This window comes from Hemicordylus capensis, chromosome 2 (genome assembly GCF_027244095.1).
Source record: "Hemicordylus capensis ecotype Gifberg chromosome 2, rHemCap1.1.pri, whole genome shotgun sequence".
Lineage (NCBI taxonomy): Eukaryota > Metazoa > Chordata > Lepidosauria > Squamata > Cordylidae > Hemicordylus > Hemicordylus capensis.
Window position 1 is genome coordinate 81,360,181 of NC_069658.1, and position 19,502 is coordinate 81,379,682.

At 43.4% G+C, this 19,502-nt stretch overlaps 1 protein-coding gene across 1 annotated transcript in view; it reads left to right on the forward strand.

Annotated features, from left to right (window-relative positions):
* Positions 1-398: 398 nt before the first annotated feature.
* Positions 399-19,502, forward strand: part of SRFBP1 (serum response factor binding protein 1) — a 75,113-nt gene continuing 56,009 nt past the window's right edge. Inside the window, exon 1 of the mRNA XM_053301442.1 lies at positions 399-830. Coding sequence (XP_053157417.1) covers positions 801-830 — 30 coding nt within the window. The 5' untranslated portion in view covers positions 399-800. The remainder of the gene's footprint in view (positions 831-19,502) is intronic.

Here is a 19,502-nt window from a genome sequence, read left to right on the forward strand (position 1 = left end):
CTAAATAATGGTACTAAATGGTTCTTTCTTGGTATTTATGTGAATGGCTGCATCAAAGGCTGTTATTGTTATGTGTATTGTAATGGACAATGCACTTCCTTTTTGATGAATTGTTAGTAGAAGTAATTTTACATTATGGTGAAGAGTGTGCATTGGATCACTTAAACTTTGTTTTCATTCAAAATACGCAACTTGGAAAAGGCACGAGCGCCAACCTTTATGGCTGGCTGCCTAGTCACAGCTGAGCTGAAATCCTGAATGTCTCCATTTTTTTCCCTATGGGTAGCTAGAGGGACTATTGTTATCAGTGTAGTGTACCCGCCACTAATCACTGCGTGTGTGACTCTACGACTGACTTATGACTGGGGGAGATGACGTATTTGAAGCCCGCCGGAACTATAACAAAAGTGAGCGGCTTGGCCGTGGTCAGGCCATCCCATGTGCAAACACTCTCTCAACTACCTTGGGAGCCAGGTTCGTCCTGGTTCTCTCCAGCTTGGCAGCGCTGCATAAATGGTTACGCACGCGGCCGCTCGGGTTTCGTGAGACATCCGAGTCGCATGACCCGACTCTCTGGATGGGTTTTGCTCGGCGGTCTTCTTCCGTTGTGCTACCGGAAGGAGATCCGAGAGATGAGCCGCGCATGGGAGAGACAAGCACGCCAAGCTCCGGCAGCCGGGAAGACCAAACAAGTGTGTGATGCTCGCATAACTTTGTTGCTCTCGCCTCCCTTTAATTCCAGATCGTGATCTGGCGGAGTGCTTAAGGGCTAGACTCCGTGAGGAGCCTCCGCAGCGACCATGGCGCAAGTCCTCAACCTCAACAACGAGGTGAGTCGTGCTCTGGATCCCCTTGCTTTGATCGAGAAGCCGTCTCGCGTGTCAGGCTCGCATTCTAGGTCCAGCCAGTGGTCCTAAGAAGAGCTTTGCAAGATTGAGTCTTCTGGGTTGTTGTTTCTAGAGAACCATATTCCCCCACACCCGGTGTTAGAGATGTCTGCTTCAAAAACATGAGGAGTGTGGAGAGACAGCTCTTAACGAAAGTGACATCCCTCTTCGTGTGGTGTTGGATGGTGTGCCTACTTATTGTGCCTACTTATTTGGTGGAAATTTAAGTCTCCATTGGACTGCTGCTCTAGTTATTCTGTGGTAGTGTTGCCACTCTGCTGTGGTAGTGTTGCCAACTGTTTAACCATTTCATAACTTTTAGAAATCAGCATATGAATCTCTTCACAGCATGGAGAGTCAATGATGGAAAATGGCTTCATTTGCCAATGTTTGACTGGTGGGTGGGTGGAAAAGGCATAGGAACACTTCCAGTCACAGAAATGGAAGAACCCCTGTAGAAAAACCAGAAAGTGTTACAAATGTATTCCTTCAACTAAACCACTAGGGGGCTCAAAGGGATCGATGCTCTGTGTGGAGGATTCTTGTGACCAGGCTTTGTGTCCACAGAATAATTTCACAAAACCAACCCCATACATTCAGAATAATGCAGTTTATTTTTAGACTTTAGTAAGATGTTACGTTCCTAGGGTTCCCTATTCATACACTCAACAAGCATACAAATGTATGCTTGTTGACCAGTTTCAGAAACATTCCCTGCTAACAGAGCTAAGAGGCACTTTTTAAAACAGTGGTGGTTCTCTTTATTGAGCAGGGGGAGAGCAACTGGCACTATTCATCCCCAGCACAGCATTCCTCCAGTGGCTGTTGCTGGGGTCTGTCTTATGCTTCTTTTTTTAAGATTGTGACTGAGCCCTTTGGTGACAGGGAGTCATTGTATTTATTTATTTGTTTATATCTATGTGAACCGCTTTGGGAACTTTTGTTGGGGAGTGGTATATAAATATTCATCATCAGTTGTAGCGGTGTGTGGAGGCTGGGAGTTCTGGTGCACATGTACACTGCCTCTGGGTTGCGTTAGTAATCTCCCAAAGGATTCATTGGCTGAGGAGCTCTCTTCGTACACTCTAGTCTAGTGTGTCTCCTCAGAAACACCTTCCAGGTCACACTCCATCCTCCAGGTCTTCTTGGCTGACAACTTGGCTTCACTTAACTGGCAGAAACTGCTTTAACTGTTTTACAGTTTGGACAACATCACCTTCCTTCAGAAGTTGCCAACAAGCTGTGTTTTTCTTTTGATGTGTACATCTTCAAGCTCTTGTTCTACGTGCAGGCAGGCCTCCTCTTGTGGATGCACCAGACTTCCTATAGCCCCATCTCCAGCACAGTGCTCATTCGCACAGTCATATATTCATTGGAACACAGGAAGTAGGGATGTGCATGGAACCAACAGGGGCTGGTTTGATGGTGGCGGGGGGATGACTTTAAGGGGGGGAAGGATGCACACACACCCTGCTGTTTCCCCCACCGGTGCTGGATTTCCTAAAAGTCTGTCGGGGCAGCAGCGTACCTCCCTGCTGTCCCATTGCAATCTTTACCGGATATGACTGGAAGTACTAGATGTGCCTGTGCACGCTGCACGCATTGGACATTTGTATTGGATAACTTCCTTAGCAATTTTCCACTTGCATATATTTTGGGTTTTATAGCAGTATGGTACTGGTTTCCTACTGGTTCAACAATGACATCTTTCTCCAGGTCCCCTGGGTGCCATTATGGGTTAAGTCCAGGGTTATCTCTCCTCTGGTTCCATGAACCACTGTTCTGACAGTCACTTGAGTATCTAGAAATTTGTTCTCTTTGTCATGACCTGAAGAGTAGCCTATTGCCACATGTGTCTGTCTGTACATTGTGGTCTCATCAGGAGCCTTCCTTTGGGTGTCCCTACTGTTTTGGGTGCAGGTGGCGGCATCCAGGAAGAAGTACTTGTTGGCTGTAGAATGTTCTCTTCAGGGAGGCTCACTTGACGGCTCCTCTATCTTATTTACACCAGGCAGAGAGCTTCTTATTTTTTCCAGGTCTTTTCATCAACATTCAAACTTTAATTTTTTTTTTTATTATTTCCTGATGAGATTGGCTTTACATTGTCTTTAAAAAAATTGCTGCCTTTTAGTTGTGTGTGCTGATTGATTTAATTGTGCTGATTGATTCAGACAGACAAAAACCTGTACATCAGCAGTTGCCCTGGAAGAACTTTTGAGGAGTTGGATATGCAGTTACCAATAAATGCAAAATACAAATCCAGAGAGAAGTACTTGTTGGCTGTAGAATGTTCTCTTCAGGCAACACCATTGTATGGCCTCTAGGCTGTTTGATATCAAATGCCAGGTATATCTGGAGCATGACTGTTTTTGTGCTGGTGCTTAGAGTGGGGAGGAGGAGAGTATCATTCTAGCACAGCTGTGTACATCTAAAAGTACTGTATAGGAAATTCCCTCTTCTAATGTGTTCTTGAAGGTGACTAAATTTGTATAGATATTTCAATCTATAATCACTTCAAATAGACTTAACAATATAATATTTCCAGTGCTGAGAAACAAGGTCTTGACAGTTTGTAAAACAACAACAAAAATCCTGTAAGTTTCTGCATTTTGTTAGTCATTTTGCAGGTATGCTCAAGTCTCTGATCTATTCAAGAAAAATAGCCTGTGAAAATATTTGCTTGAAATCCAAAAGGTAAATGTGGTCTTAGTGAGGTTATACTCATACCCTGAAGGACCAAGTTACTTGCTTGAGGGTTCTCTTGGATGCCCAGATGGCAACAGTATCCAGAATAGCCTTTTATCAGTTTTGGCTAGTATGCCAGCTCTGACCCTACCTGGAGAAACCAGTCCTGGCCTCAGTTACCCATACATTGGTGCATCTAGATCAGGGCTGCTCAACTTCAGCCCTTCTGCAGATGTTGGCCTACAACTTCTATAATCCCTGGCTATTGGCCACTGTTCCTGGGAATTATGGGAGTTGTCCAAAAACAGCTGAGGGGCTTAAGTTGAGCAGGTCTGATCTAGAATGTATTATTGCAGTATGCTTTATGCATGCCTACCAACATGTCCCTATTTTCCAATTCAGGTGAGTGGAAAAATAGGACTAGGACTGGGGGGACCCGAGTTCCAATCCCCATTCAGCCATGATACTTGCTGGGTGACTCTGGGCCAGTCACTTCTCTCTCAGCCTAACCTACTTCACAAGGTTGTTGAGAGGAGAAATTTAAGTATGTAGTACACTTCTCTGGGCTCTTTGGAGGAAGAGTGGGATATAAAATGATGAAGATGATAAAAAAGTGGGGCTATCTTTGAAAATGTGGTGTCTTCAACTGCTGTGAGTTTCATTGACTGGTAGTTTGTTTCTGGTCCAAATCCAAACTGTGTGTGTTGATCTTCAAAACCTTGTATGGCTTTGGAATGGAGTATCTGTGGACCGCATAACCCATAGGAATATGCCAGGGTTCACAGCTCTTATTCAAAGGCCCTACTTTTGACCCTGCCACTAACACAGATTTGGCTGGTGGGGACTAGGGACAGGGTCTTTTCAATAGTGTTCTCCTGTATTCGGAATGTCCTCCCTGAAGAACCTTGTTAATCTCCTTCCCTGGAGATCTTAAAAGAAATTTAAAAGCCCTCTTTATCCAAGAGACCTTTTGAATCCTGATTTTAATAGTTTTCTACTTTAAACCATTTTAGCTTCGGTGCAATTGCTTATAATGCATTGTTTGTTTGTTTGTTCAATTTTTAGACCGCCCTTACAGAATAGCTCAGGGCGGTTCACAAATATCATAAAACAGTTAAAATCAATCAATGATCGGGAATATAAATTTTAAAATACAATAAAACAGCTAAAAATAAAACAGTTCAAAACCTTATAAAAATCCGATACATTGAAAACCCTTTAAAACAATTTGAAAACCCTGGTAGGCCAGGCAGAACAAGTAGCTCTTTAGGGCTCTCCTAAATGCCAACAAAGAATTCAAATTACGGATTTCTGCAGGGAGCGCATTCCACAATCTAGGAGCAGCTACAGAGAAGGCCCGCCTCTGGGTCGCCACCAGACGAGCTGGTGGCAACTGGAACCGGACCTCCTCAGATGATCTTAGCGTGCGGTGGGGGTCAGACCGAAGAAGGAGCTCTCTACGGTAACCTGGCCTTAAGCCGTTCAGAGCTTTAAAGGTAATAACCAGCACTTTGTATTTTGCCCGGAAACATATCGGCAGTCAGTGCAGCTGTTTTAAAACAGGCATAATATAGTCTCTCCGAGTTGCCCCGGAGACCAGCCTGGCTGCCGCATTTTGAACTAACTGAAGTTTCTGAACTACGTACAAAGACAGTCCCACGTAGAGTGCATTACAGTAGTCAAGCCTGGAGGTTAGCAGCTGGTGCACCACTATTCTGAGGTCATCCTCCTCAAGGAATGGACACACCTGTCGGATCAGCCTAGGCTGATAAAAAGCACTCTTAGCCACAGCCTCCACCTGAGATACCAGGGTGAGGTCTGGATCCAGGAGTACCCCCAAGCTGCGCACCTGCTCCAGTTGAGACTTGGAGGGTTTTTTTGGATCTAGGAGCCAGACCATGAATATTTGACAAAATTACAGAGCCAGCATAGCATAGTGCTTAGAGTGTTGGACTAGGATCAGGAAGACTTAAGTTCAAATCCCCATTCAGCCATGAAGCTCACTGGGTGACTCTTGGCCAGTCAGTCATCTCAGCCCAACCTACCTCACAGGGTTGTTGAGAGGATGAACATAACCATGTATTCTGAGCTCCTTGGAAGAAGAGTGGGCTATACATGTAATAAATAGTGACATGCATTCTGGAGGGAAAAGGTGAATGGGCTTCTCTTTATCCCCTCTACAGGTGACCTACTTCAAACAAACAGGGCTACCTGGGGCTGGAGCTCTAGCCCATTCACTCCACCTCCAGCCTCAGAGGCAAGATGCCACTAAATACCAGTTGCAAGGGAGCAACGGAAGGAGAGGGGGCAAGCCCTCACCCCCTGCCTGTGGGCTTCTCAGAGGCATCTGGTGGGCCACTGTGTAGGGATCTGTCAGACGGTTCTCGCCCACTCCGGCCGTGTTTCCCCTGCTGGAGCTGCCGCCCAAACCGTTTGTGTAGGTTTGCAAGGAGGTGCCAGCAGTTTTGGTGGCAGTGCCGGCGAGGGAAATACGACAGGGGATGAGAGCACCCTCCCCGCTCCTTAAAGGTAACACACACAGCCTGCTGCCAAACCGGTCTGAATGCCAGACCTCTGAACCGGTTCGTGCACATCCCTACCACTGTGTGAAACAGGATGCTGGACTAGATGGGCCTTGAGCCTGATCCAGCAGGGCTGTTCTGATGTTCTTACGGGGCAAAAAAAGATTTTATTCAATAATACTCTACCTCTGAATATCCTTCTCTAGGTTAGGGATGTCCCTGGAACCGCTGCTCCATGTTCTGTATGCAGCGAGGGTGTTCCCTTAAGGGCGGGAGGGGGTTCACTTACCTCTCCCGCCGCATTTCCCCCGCCAGCGCTCCGTTGTAGCAAAGCCCCCTGGGGTGGCAGCGTATCTCCCTGCCGTCCTTGACCGGAAGTACCAGGCGCGCGGCCATCGTGTGTGCGTGCACCCAGTACTTCCGGCTGAGGACAGCAACCGGGCGGCAGGGAGGTATGCTGCTTCCCCGAGGGGCTTTGATACAACGGAGCACCGGCAGGGGAAATGGGGCAGGAAGGGTAAGTGCACCCTCCCCCCCCTTAAGGGAACACCCACGCCGCCTCCGAAATAGCCTCAGTGGCTGAAATGTTTTGGAGGCTTCTATAATGGTCTCCTAAACATTTCGGGCACATCCTTACTCTAGGTGCCCTGGCACCTGGGATTTGTGAAGCCCTGTTTTAATTTATTATTTTAATTTTATGTTGCCTCCTGTGTGCTGCTCAGGGTTGCTTTTATTGTAAGCCACCCTGAGCAGCAGTGTGCTGGAGGGTCAGGGTAAAAAAGGTTGTTAATAAAGCAGGTTTTATCCAGGTTAGCATTTGCAATCTGATTTGCTGTCTGACAGGAACATTTCCCCAAACACTTTAAACACTCAGTAAAAAATGATGGTCCTATGTTAAAGTTATTTCTACTGCCATGATTTTTAGACCATGTTCTAATGATATAATGCTATCAGATCTTCAAGTGTATAGTATCTGCAAATTTGTTTCATATTTGTTTTATCATGTGAAAATTATTCTCCAAATGGCTACTAGGTGGCAGCACAAGATCAGTCATACTTGTCAGTGGCTATTTGTGCACAGCCTCGTGTAGGTAGGTTTAAACTGAAAATGTAAATACAGAGGTATGATTAGTACTCTTAGACTCTAAGGCTTGTTTGTATTAGGATGCTGCCCTGCCATTTGTATGAAAGTGATACACTTTTAACTGTAGTGGCTTAATAGAGCAGAGAGTTGAAACTCAGAACTTTATTCTGCTTTCCTGTAGATGGGGCATAGTAAAGGCCCCAACATGATTTGTGAGAAATATTCATGGATGGAATGAACTTTATAGTTCTGGTGATACATAGTCATATGGTTATGATGATATTTATTACATAATTTTGCTTATCTGAGTTGACTTGTAAGCTAGGTGTATCAGTTGGATGTCACATATTTTCAGTGGGGTCTACTCTGTAGTAAGATGCCATAGATATCTAATGCTGAAGATTGAAGTATATATCTACAACTAAAAGGTCCGTTTCTAGCCTTTGTGGGTCACAGTTGCAATGGGATGACTGAAACCGTGATAGCAAAAATGCTAATCAATCAAACATGCATATATGGAAGTTATTCTTCTCTCTGTGTATCTCATAGATTTCTGAAAACGTGTAGAAAATCAGGATTTGGAATAACGGGTCCAATTACAGATGGAATGGGTCTACAGCAGTACATAGCTAACCACCACTGAACTCAATACTTATTGAAATTTACAATCGCCCTTCAGTCTTTCCTAACCAGTGCCAGGTCAAGACGTTTGTGTACCTGAGGCAGGGCAACAAATGCCATCCCTTGCATGCACCCTCTTCCCCCACTTTTTTTTTTAAAGTGGGGGACATCTTGCTGTCTCATTGGCACCACAATAATCTGCACCTGAGGTGACCAACTCACCTTGCCTCATGGAAGAACCATCCCTGTTCCCAGCTATGCTCTTATTGGTGATAATGAAATTTAAATGAAAATAGGCTTAATATTGTTAGGGACCTACTATTTCTTTTGTCCTGTTTTCCTTTTACAATTGCATTTTGTTGTCTAATCTTTTTAACTAATATGGCCCTGAAGATAAGTACTGTATACAATATGCAATATGAAGACATGCAAAAAAATGGCAGATGTTCATTTTCAATAACTTTTCTTGGCCTGTCTTTCCCTGTTCACTTGTACCCCATTCATGTATCACTCTTTCATACACAAGCACCCATTTGTGCTAGACTCTCAAACAGTTGACTGTCAGTAGCATTGCCAGCTCCAGCTTCCTTTTCCGTTCCTAGGCTTGACAGTCATGCGTGAGGGTTGGGGGGTGGCCGATAAGTTGGAATATTAAGACATTTCTTAATACCACCTGAGCCAATGGCTAGAGAAGACTCTGTCCACTTGATGCTAGAATTCTCATAGCCAATTATAAAGTTCAAATCCTGCGGCCTACGTTTTCTAGCATTTTGTCCAATTTCTTTAAATTGGCAAACCATAGCTAGCATGAAGGAAACGGTGCTTTCTTTCATCAATTATTAAAAGTATCACACTATTTCTCTTGGTTCAATATAGCCATGCACTATCCAAAGCTGATTTTGGCTTTTAAAATTGATTGATTGTAGATTTGCCCTTCATGCAGAGAAAAAGCTGTTAATCACTTATGGAGAGTTGCAAGTAAAAAAATGCCAGTTAAAAAGTGGAACATATAAAACTGCAGTATTCTTTTGAAAGTAACTAAGGTCTTTAGATTGAATAGCAAGTTCATGATTTTACTCATCTGCCAAGGATCTGCTTCATATAGCTTTGTCAGTGTCTGCTGGCATTGTATTGGCAGGCAATAGCTTTATTCTTTTTGTTTGAGAACATAAATTGTGGAATGTTAAAAGGCTTTTTTAGTTGCTTGGGAATACAAGTTTGTCTTGTTTACAATACTTTAATGTGAACACAAGTTGACTAGTAATAAGAATTTCCTGTTATAGATTCTGCTTAAAAATCTGACATTCTTTCACAGACCATGTCCTGAAGAACTATTTCTCTAAAGCTTATGAAATGTCCAAGCTTTAACTCTCAGAGTTAGAATTCAGGGAATGATATTTTTTTTCACTCCCTAGGAACACTTCCAGCAGCTGTTCAAGTTGCCACATCATCAGTTGCAGAACATTAAAGGCAAACTGTGATCAGCAGTTAAGGCACATTTACTCTAATTTCTTCATAAACTGCTGAAATATACAAAAGGAATCAATGAGCAATATGAAATGTCTATACTTGGGGAGGGGAAATAACCCTCCCCCATTTTATTCATAGTGCATGTAGTTGGGTCATGTAGGCTAGTTACAGGTTGTTAGAAATAAAATATGTGACTGCTTACTTGTCTGGTGCACTTTAAAGAGAGAGGGGCAAACTGAGTCATGGGAATTTGCTGTAGACCAGGTCTGCACAACATAAGGCCCGGGGGCCGGATTTGGCCCTCAGGGACTATTTTACTGGCCGCTAGGTATCCTGCAGCCAACACAGGAGCTGGGAACTGCCTTATAGCACCACCCTGTGCATATTTTCTCAGAAATATGTTCCATGGTCTATCCAGTGGGTCTTACTCCCATGTAAGCATGCCTAGCATTGCAGCCTGAAAGTAACAATTTAGGGAGAAGAGAGACCTTGGCGTTTGTTTGGGGCTGACATGCACTCCAGTGGCCCCGCTGATTGAGCAGGGACAGGACCTATTCTCTGGCCACTATCCTTGGTTAAAACTATGGGTCCATTAACAGGGGGAATAGATCCACAAGAAACGAATAATATTTTTAATTTTAATGTAATAATGTGCTAAAAATGTGACCTCGGCCCCTGCACGCCAAGTTGTGGGTGGGCCCGGCCCACCAGGGCATTTGAGTTGTGCAACCCTGCTGTAGACAGTGAGGTTGTGCACAGGACTGCTTGCACCTCTCCTGGAGGTCTGTGGGGAAGGCAGGAGCTGGACTGCCTTCCCTGGCAAACGAGCAATGGTGTCTTTGCTACGCTGCACGCCCACACGAGTGGTGGTGTGGCAAAGGCAAAAGGCAGGAGTGGGAGGAGTCCCCCCCCCATCCCAGAGTGCCCCGTGCCACGAGCATGGTGGCTGCTCTCATTAGCGTGACCCTCTTCCCCGGTTCGCTGCCGGAAATGGTGGAAGGCTGGGGGGTGCCTTTTAGCCCAGTGGCAATGGTGCTCACAATCATCAGGTTTGTTTAACCTCTGCAAAACAGCAGGTTAAAAAGCTGGGCTAGCGGGGGCCGACGTGCTGGAATTGGGAGTGATCCTGGCGCTCTACACAAGCAGCCCAACCCAGACTGTGCTGCTCTAGCCTGGATTGGGCTGCTCATGTGAACATCCTCGTTATGTGTGTTTAGCATAGTTAAAATGAGGTCAACAGCTGTCTACTTGTTTATCTGCAGGTATCTCTAGAGGATGTATGTTAAACATCCTCTAATGCAATCCACTCTTCACTGCTGAGGTCTGTCAGTGCAGTGTCATCCTTCTGATTTTAGTCACTGAACTGTTAATCAATGTTGTAGTCTTGAAGTTCAGAATTGTGTTTTCGTTTTAATTGAGAGTGGATTTTTGTGTTTCATTGAGAAGCACTTCCCTAAACACCAGCAACCCATCAGGTGTGTTCGACTGAAGCTAAGGTTCTATTTGCTTTAATATGATATTGTTCCAGTTTATACTGTTTGGCTGGAGGACTCTGCTCCCTAGACTTCTGTTAATCTCTTTCTTGAGTCCACAAACTATATTAACAAACATGATTTCTGAAAGATTTCTTCTTTAGTTTTATAGTTATCAGTTTTTGGCTTTTAAAATAACTTTTAAAAAGTTATGTGTAGGTCAGTATGTATATAAGGTACTTTAGATTGCTGTATTGGTGCTAAGTACCTTGTATATTTTCAAAAGATCTGGAAATGTTATGTTCTTTATGAATGTGTAGCCAGAGCATCTGTAGGTGAGATGGAGGTACTGACAGGTTTGGGGTACCCCAGAGATATAGTAAGCCTCCTTCACAAAAATCTGAAAGGAAAAAAAAATCTAAGGAGGGCAAAAACAAACCTCAAACTGCCCCAGCGTAACTCAATGGAGTGGGATGTTTGTGAACTTAGAGCAGTTAACACAACCAGGTAGGTTTGGTTAATGGAACTCTGTAGTGAGGAAGGGGGAAGGAGGGCTTGAACAAAAAGAGTGAGAAATTTCTCAGCTTGAATAATACTCCCTTAAGTCTGTCTCAACCCTTTTCTGCTTCTGAAGGGGAAAGATGTGCACCATGTGCACACTGGGTATATACTACATTTTGTTGCAGATCCATACTTACTATAATACTTGTTATGTTTACTTTCCCTTTAAGTGAGAACTATAATTGCCAGATGTGATCTAGAGGCTAAAATACAAAATTTAGCTACATTATAAGAAATATTATTATCTTTATCCGCTAAAAGAAACCAAATATAAAATTCATCAGGTCAACCTGGCAGATCCTTTATCATGGGCGAAATTAGCTTATGGTGCAAATCATAATAAAAAGCAAAATAAAATAGAGCATGGCCAGCTGATTCATTCCAACCTTTGAGAGTCTATCTTGTTACCATAGTGATTGAATATCAAAGTATCCTACACCACTGTGGTGGGGTAATTAAATTAACTACTGGGTTTGATGTAAAGTTTGATAATTATAGGCTTGATCTAAAGAATTCACAAACTCTCCTCTTATTCAATATGCTTTAAATCCAGACATCAGGAAAGAAGTTCAAAGAAGAATGGATATAGTAGTATAAATTGCATTTGTTTTGTAATTAGTGGCTGGTGCTACTTGACACAAGCCATCCTTAGACAACCCTTCTTATTTTCCAAGTATCTGTACACTATTTCAGTGTTATGGTAATTTAGATCTGATTATACAACTGTCACTGTATAAGGTACATAGCATGAATAATCCAGTGAAGCCATTTTGTCTATATTTGGTATTTGCATTTCATGCAAATGAGTGTGTTGTGGGGGGGGGGGCGGGGGCGGGAGGGGAATGACTACCCCATTTGATCAAGGCAAGCTCTGAACACAAAGCAAAGAAGGATCCAGCAAGTTGAGATCCAAATGCTGCTGAGCTACAATTTAATTCTGTTAAATTGACATCTTACTGCCAATTTAACAGAATTGTGGCCATAGCATATGTGTTCTGTAAAGCTTACTACAGCTGTTTCCATGTCAGTTTAAAGGGGGCCTCAAAAGGGGATTATAATTGAGTCACTAAATGCAGAAAACTTTATTCTCTTGAAACTTCATTTTCAACATTTCCATTGCTTTCTATACCAAGTTCTTTAATCTTAACACAGGGGTTCTCAAACTTCAGTCCCCAGATGTTGGACTACAACTCCCATCTACAGCCATGATGGTAGAAGGCTATTATGACTAGACATGATGGGAGTTGTGGTCCAGCAACATCTGGGAGCCAAGTTGGAAAACTTTTGTGTTTAGATGTGTCTGCTTCTTTCTTAGGTATAACTACAATTTTAGGTGAGATTTTGAAGGTTGTGAAAACTTGATTAAGCGTAAGCTTTGGCTATTCTGCTCCTAAGTGATACAAAGTAAACATGCACAAATGCTGTTTCCTGTCTGTGAATAAGGATGTCCTAAACTGTAACAACTTAATTATAATTAGCACTTCACTTGGTGACAGTATACACTTGGCTCATCTGGTTTGCATTTTCAATGACAATGAATCAAATTAAAACATCAACTCTTATCCAATTAATAAAAGAAGGAACCAAACATTATTCCTGATCAAAATATAGGAAGACACCCCTCTTTTTATTATGTATCTCATATTGTGTACTTGGCTCCTCTTTTGCGACACCTTATTAATAAGGAAGCTGGACTTCCATGATTTCTTCTCAAAGGCTAAAATAGGCTGCTTTTCAAAAGAGTCAAAACCCACCATCGCCTGCTGTGTCCTTCATGGTAGAATGTTAGTAGACAACCTCCTTTCTCCCGCTGCCATTGGTGAAACTCTGGTTTTGAATAAGCCTGCAACTCAGCATAGACAGCCCTTAGTGCCATAGCATTTGTTGGCTTCTGCCTCAATCGAGCAGCATTCTTATGCAAGTAAGCTAGACCAGTGGAAGAGCCACCAAGCAAATGGGGAGACACCCCCACTGAATCCTGTATCTATGAGTGAACCTGAGGTCGTCCTGACAAATAAATGCTTAAAAGCATGTGAGGCTGAAATAGCCTTTAACCTGCTTAGCCACCCCAGAACTGAATAAAGAACAAGATTCCAAACCAGTTATGAAGATGGGACATCATAAAGTGCTCTTGGTCTGTGCTTCCTGTCAATAGGCACATAGAGTTTTTCTGCCTTTAAAGTTTTTCAGAGGTCAGAACCTTATTTTTATACATTCCTGCTCTCCCCTTCTCCCATGTGATTTCCCTGTGTGTCCTCTTTGAAGCATTGTTGCTGTTACTGTGGGAGTTTGGTATCACCTTCTATCAAGCCTCTGTCCTGGAGAGCCCATACAGCTCTCCTGCCTTGCACTCACACTTTTCCCCTTCCCTAAGCTGCATTACTGGGCTGTTGAGCTCCTGACCTGACTGCATAACAGAGTCCAAAACTGAGCTATAATTACTACTTAAGTGCTTTTGCATGGAACAGCTGCAGGAAAACCCCTGCTTTGCACTGCCTTGGATGGTCTTGAAACACAGAGTCTTCTTTAGGCCACTTTCTCTGTGTGGGTTTGCCACCAAAGTGTTCCTGTGTGTAGCAGAAACCCCAGTGAAATCCTGAAATAGACTCTGACCTCAAAGGCTTCTCTTCTTGCCTGGGTCTGCTGTGTGTTAATCCCTCTGTCTTGACTGCTTGAGAGTCTCAGCGTTATCCTTTCTAAGGTGTGGGTGTATAAAGGTAAAGTTGTGTCAACTCTTGGCAACCACAGAGCCCTGTGGTTGTATTTAGTAGAATACAGGAGGGGTTTACCATTGCCATCTCCCACGCAGTATGAGATGACGCCTTTCAGCATCTTCCTATATTGCTGCTGACCAATATAGGTGTTTCCCATAGTCTGGGAAGCATATCAGCGGGGATTCCAACGGGCAAGCTCTGGCTTGCTAGTCAAGTCATTTTCCTGCGCTGCACCAATGGGCATATGCAGCACCATAAATCCTAGGTGTCATGCCAGCACCCAGCTGCCTCTCCTTGACCTCTTTTGGCAAAAGGTTGGATTGGGAAGTCCTCACTTTGGCATCATATATGAAACAGCAAATATGGACAGATAACAAACTGCTCTTTTTCCTTCATTATTCCATATTCTTTCTCTCCCTCCACCACTCCTCTTTCTGCTCACAATCAGGGTTCCTTAACCTTGGGCCCCCAGATGTCTTTGGACTACAGCTCCCATCATCCCCAGCCACAAAGTCCAGGTCTGGGGGTGATGGGAGTTGTAGTCCAACAACATCTGGGGTCCCAAAGTTAAGAAACCCTGGTATAGAGCCTTGTGGAACTCCATACTTTGGTTCTCGCTTTGCAGAGCAACAGTCTCCAAGTGACACCATCTGGAATTTACTAGAGAGGTAGGAGCAGAACCACTGTAAAACAGTGCCACCAAATCCCACCTCTCGCAGGCAGTCCAGAAGGTACCATGGTCAATAGTATTGAAAGTCGTAGAGAAATCCAAGAAAATCAGCAGTGTCACACTCCCTTGGTCGATAACCAGTTGGAGATCATCCATCAAGCTGGCCGTCTCAATCCCATAGCTCACATGAAAGCCAATTTGAAATGGGTCTAGATGAACTGCATCATCCAACACTGCCTAGACCTGAGAAGCCACCACCCACTCAATCACTTTGCCCAATCATGGAAGGTTAGAAACAGTTCTGTAATTAGCTAGCTCCGAGGGATCCAGTACAGGTTTCTTCAAAAGTGGTCTAATAATAATCTTAAGACAAGGAGGCAACTTGCCGTCTCTGAGAAGCATTTATATTACTTTCCAGACTCTCTCTGATAATATGATTATCAGGTGAGAGAGGAGAGCTGGTCTTGTGGTAGCAAGCATGACTTGTCCCCATAGCTAAGCAGGGTCTGCCCTGTTGCATCTGAATGGGAGACTTGATGTGTGAGCACTGTAAGATATTCCCCTCAGGGGATGAAGCCACTCTGGGAAGAGCAGAAGGTTTCAATTTCCCTCCCTGGCTTCTCCAAGATAGGACAAGATTTTTATGGAGAGGAGAGCTAGTCTTGTGGTAGCAAGCATGACTTGTCCCCGTAGCTAAGCAGGGTCTGCCCTGTTGCATATGAATGGGATACTTGATGTGTGGGATATGAATGGGATACTTGATGTGTGAGCTCTGCAAGATATTCCCCTCAGGGGATGAAGCCGCTCTGGGAAGAGCAGAAGGTTTCAAGTTTCCCTCCCTGGCTTCTCCAAGATAGGGCTGAGAGAGACTCCTGCCTGTAACCTTGGAGAAGCTGCTACCAGTCTGTGAAGACAATAATGAGCTAGATAGACCAATGGTCTGTCTCAGTATATGGCAGTTTCCTATGTTCCTAAGTTGGGCAACAGTTTGTAGGGTGCACAGTCCGAAGCAGTTTGTCCACTTCCTCAGGAGTCACAAACTGAAAATGATCCAATCTAATCCCATAAGATGAATTGCTAAGCACTTCCGCAGTAGACTCTGCAATAATTGTGGAATCCAGCCAGCCCGAATGTGAAGAATTTTATTCACAAAAAAACTCATTAAAATGTCACAGTGAGTAACCAATGGTTCCAAGTTTAAATTCAAGGGGGAGGGGTACATAGTAGACCCCTCACAACCCTAGACAACTCAGCTGGATGTGAGTTTGCAGAAGCAATGTGGACAGAAAAGAACTGCGTCTTTGCCACCTGCACCACCAGAGCATAGATCTTCAAATGTGCTCTGTGTTCTACCCGATCAGACTCACGCCGAGTCTTCCTCCACTTGCGCTCTAATCATCTACCTCACCGCTTCAGTTCCTGTAACTCATCCAAATACCACAGGGCTGTAAAAAGTATAAGAGAATAGATACATGCTTGGGCAGTGTGGTAACTGCATTTGCTAATATTAAAATACATGCACCACAAAAATGTATTCCTATAAGAGGAATAGTACTTTAAGCTCTTAGCTACATGTGGCAGCAGCAGAACCATATAATACAGATTGGCTTGTCCTTGTATGGATACAAAATGGGATGAGAATGTGGGGGGGACAGGAGAAAAGAGTGCAGAAGAGAAGAGGCAGCTGAACCACTCCCATGCTTGTCTCCTTATTCCACCTGGAAACCATTTCTTAATACTGCTTTCTCCCAATGGGTCTCCAAAACCTCTGCCAGGAGAAAATCATCTACAAAAAAACTTGCTGTCTGGGAGAGAAGTGAAGGGAGGATGTCCCTGACAATACTTCACTCACTTCCATATGCAACACTTGCTTTGTAGGGCTTTGACATGATCCATATTGAGTCGCATTTAGTTTCACCCTAACTATTGCTTAAGGTCAGCAATCCATAAATACTGCTACCTCAATAACAGTGTAAGTTTTAGGATGGCTTTCATCTGAAGAGCCACTTTAGTGGCTGACATCAAGACTAACATTCCGTAGACTTACCAGGTTTTCCAGTTGCATGAGGAGCCATTTTCAGCGATCTTGCCTTCCGTAGGAGCCTGTTGTGCCTCCTGAATGTATGTCCTGAGAGTTGGGAACCCTTGGGGAGTTAATTTTGGTAAGCTACGGTCTCTGGAGGGAAGGGAGGTCATCAAAAATCCCTGTTATTTCAGTTTTCCCTCTCTTGCACAGGAGGAATGTCATAGGAACATAGGAAGCTGCCATATACTGAGTCAGACCATTGGTCCATCTAGTTCAGTATTGTCTACACAGACTGGTAGCGGCTTCTCCAAGGCTGCAGGCAAGCATCTCACTCAGCCCTATCTTGGAGATGCCAGGGAGGGAACTTGGAACCTTCTGCATGGAAACATGCGGGTGCTCTCCCCAGAGCAGCCCCATCCCCTCAGGGGAATATCTTACAGTGCTCTCATGTCATTTCCCATTCAAAAGTATTTAAAAACACATTTCTTCACCCAGGCTTTTAATTAAGGTTTTAATGGTTCTAATGCTGTTTTAAAATATTAGTTTTAAATTTTTAAACTGTTTAAAGTGTGTCCCCCCCCCATTTTTGTCTTAATGAATGTTTTACTTTGTTTGTATTCTGTTGTAAACCACCCAGAGACGGTATAGGCGGTATAAAAACATTTTAATAAAATAAAATAAATAAATAAAAACCAGGGTAGACCCTGCTTAGCAAAGGGGACAATTCATGCCTACTACCACAAGACCAGCTCTCCTTTTTCCCCCCTGGATGTTGCACAGATTTATTTATTTTTTGGTATTGTTTTGTTCTGTAGTACCTTCTTATAGATCATAGGAGGATTGAAAAAAACCTAATGATTGAACTGTTCAACCTTTGACCCTAAAGCAGGGCTCTTGTGCCTGAATCCTTCGAACAGATATAAACGAAGGCTGTTTTTAACTCCATATCATTGTCTTTGGGAGTGTGCACGCCTCTACTACCTATGTGTCAGGAGCAGGGGTGACCAGAAGTACTTTCCTTAAGGCAATTTATGAAGTCATAGCAGCACTCTTTGTCACTAATACTTGCTCTATCCATGTGTTTGTGGTTTGTATGGTGCTGTTTCCATGCAGTTGTGCCCTCTTGATATTCTGATCCATGAAGAAACTTAATTGATTTATGATGGCTGCATATCTGAGGCCATAACATTGACAGTTTTTGTTTAAAAAAAAATAAAAATTACTGCTTCATTGAGTCTTTCAAGACATTCTACTTTTGTCTTTTTAAACTGTTCCTACAATGAAGGGAGAGTTTTTCTTTCCTTTTTTACATTTGAGTTCACAATTCTTTCCTAATTGTGCCCTACTTTGACAATTATTGGCATTACATTTTCTTGGTATTTACTTCTGTAGTTTTTTAATATTTAATTGTGGTGGCCCCTTGGCCAAGCAGGTCAGCTGCAGCACCTGCTCTGAGAGAACAGTTGCCATCGTGGAAAAACAGGCATCAGATTTTGAAACTGATTTGAATCAAATGACTTCATAGTTTTCAGTAGAACTTTGAAGAATCTCAATCTCTCGATCCATTTTTCTTCTCTGCCACGGTCCTTCCCATAAACTCTCTTTTTGCCCATTTCCTTGGCTACCCTGGAAGTGTGATGTCTCACTTAAGTGTCCTTTTTGAGGATACTGGTAGAAGCTCTTGCCAGCAAAATCATTTGCCTCAATAGACATCTAAGGTGGCAAACCTTTGAACATGGGGCAGCTGATGTGTGTATGGAATGTTTAACAAGTTTGTGGGTCAGGTGGCAATACAGGACATTGTATACCCTGGACATCAGCAAGGATTTGTTTTCCTGAGCCTGGGTGGAATCCATCCTGTGATGCAAGATAGCAACAAGTGAAGTGCACATGCTTTGTTTGCAAGCCTCTGGAATGCATAGTCAGTGCCTGCCTGTTCCATTTTCTTGAACTTAAACCCTTTTAAGTTTCTGCAGACATTTGGAGACTGTTGAAAAGTGATATATAAACATTCCAAATAATAAATAATGCCATCAATCACTTACATTGAGGACTCAAGTTCATAAAGCCTTCCTAAGACAATAACATCTGGTATATTCTTTTTTTAAGAGCTGAAGCTGTTTTGAATATAGAATTAGAAATTGCTTCGATATCCAAAATTATCATTCTACCCATCTTCATAAAGTTCTTGTCTTGTAGTACTGTACTTTCCAAATTTGCATGGGTTCTACCTCTTCCAGGCTTTTGCACAGGAGGAGGCTGACCTTCAAGGTAGTTTTCTCTGTGACTGTCTTCTCCATAAAGATTAGCAATAGCAATAGCACTTACATTTATATACCGCTCTATAGCCGGAGCTCTCTAAGCAGTTTACAATGATTTTAGCATATTGCCCCCAACATTCTGGGTACTCATTTTACTGACCTCGGAAGGATGGAAGGCTAAGTCAACCTTGAGCCCCTGGTCAGGATCGAACTTGTAACCTTCTGGTTACAGGGCGGCAGTTTTACCACTGCGCCACCAGGGGCTGTATCACTGCAGTCTGCAGCTGTGTCTATATGTAGATGATTTCCAGATATGTTTTAAGCCCCTGCAGTTAGCCCTTGATTGGTGAATGGGTAGATTCTACTGAACAAACATTTTCTTAACTTAAAACTGTATGCTGTGTTATTGGAGGCATGGCTTGCATACTAATCTGGAACTGAAATTGGTCCAGACAGAGACCCCAGTATTGCAGAGACTAAGTTCTCGGGTTTGCTGCTGGACAAGAAGGTCTTGCCCATGTACACTAGC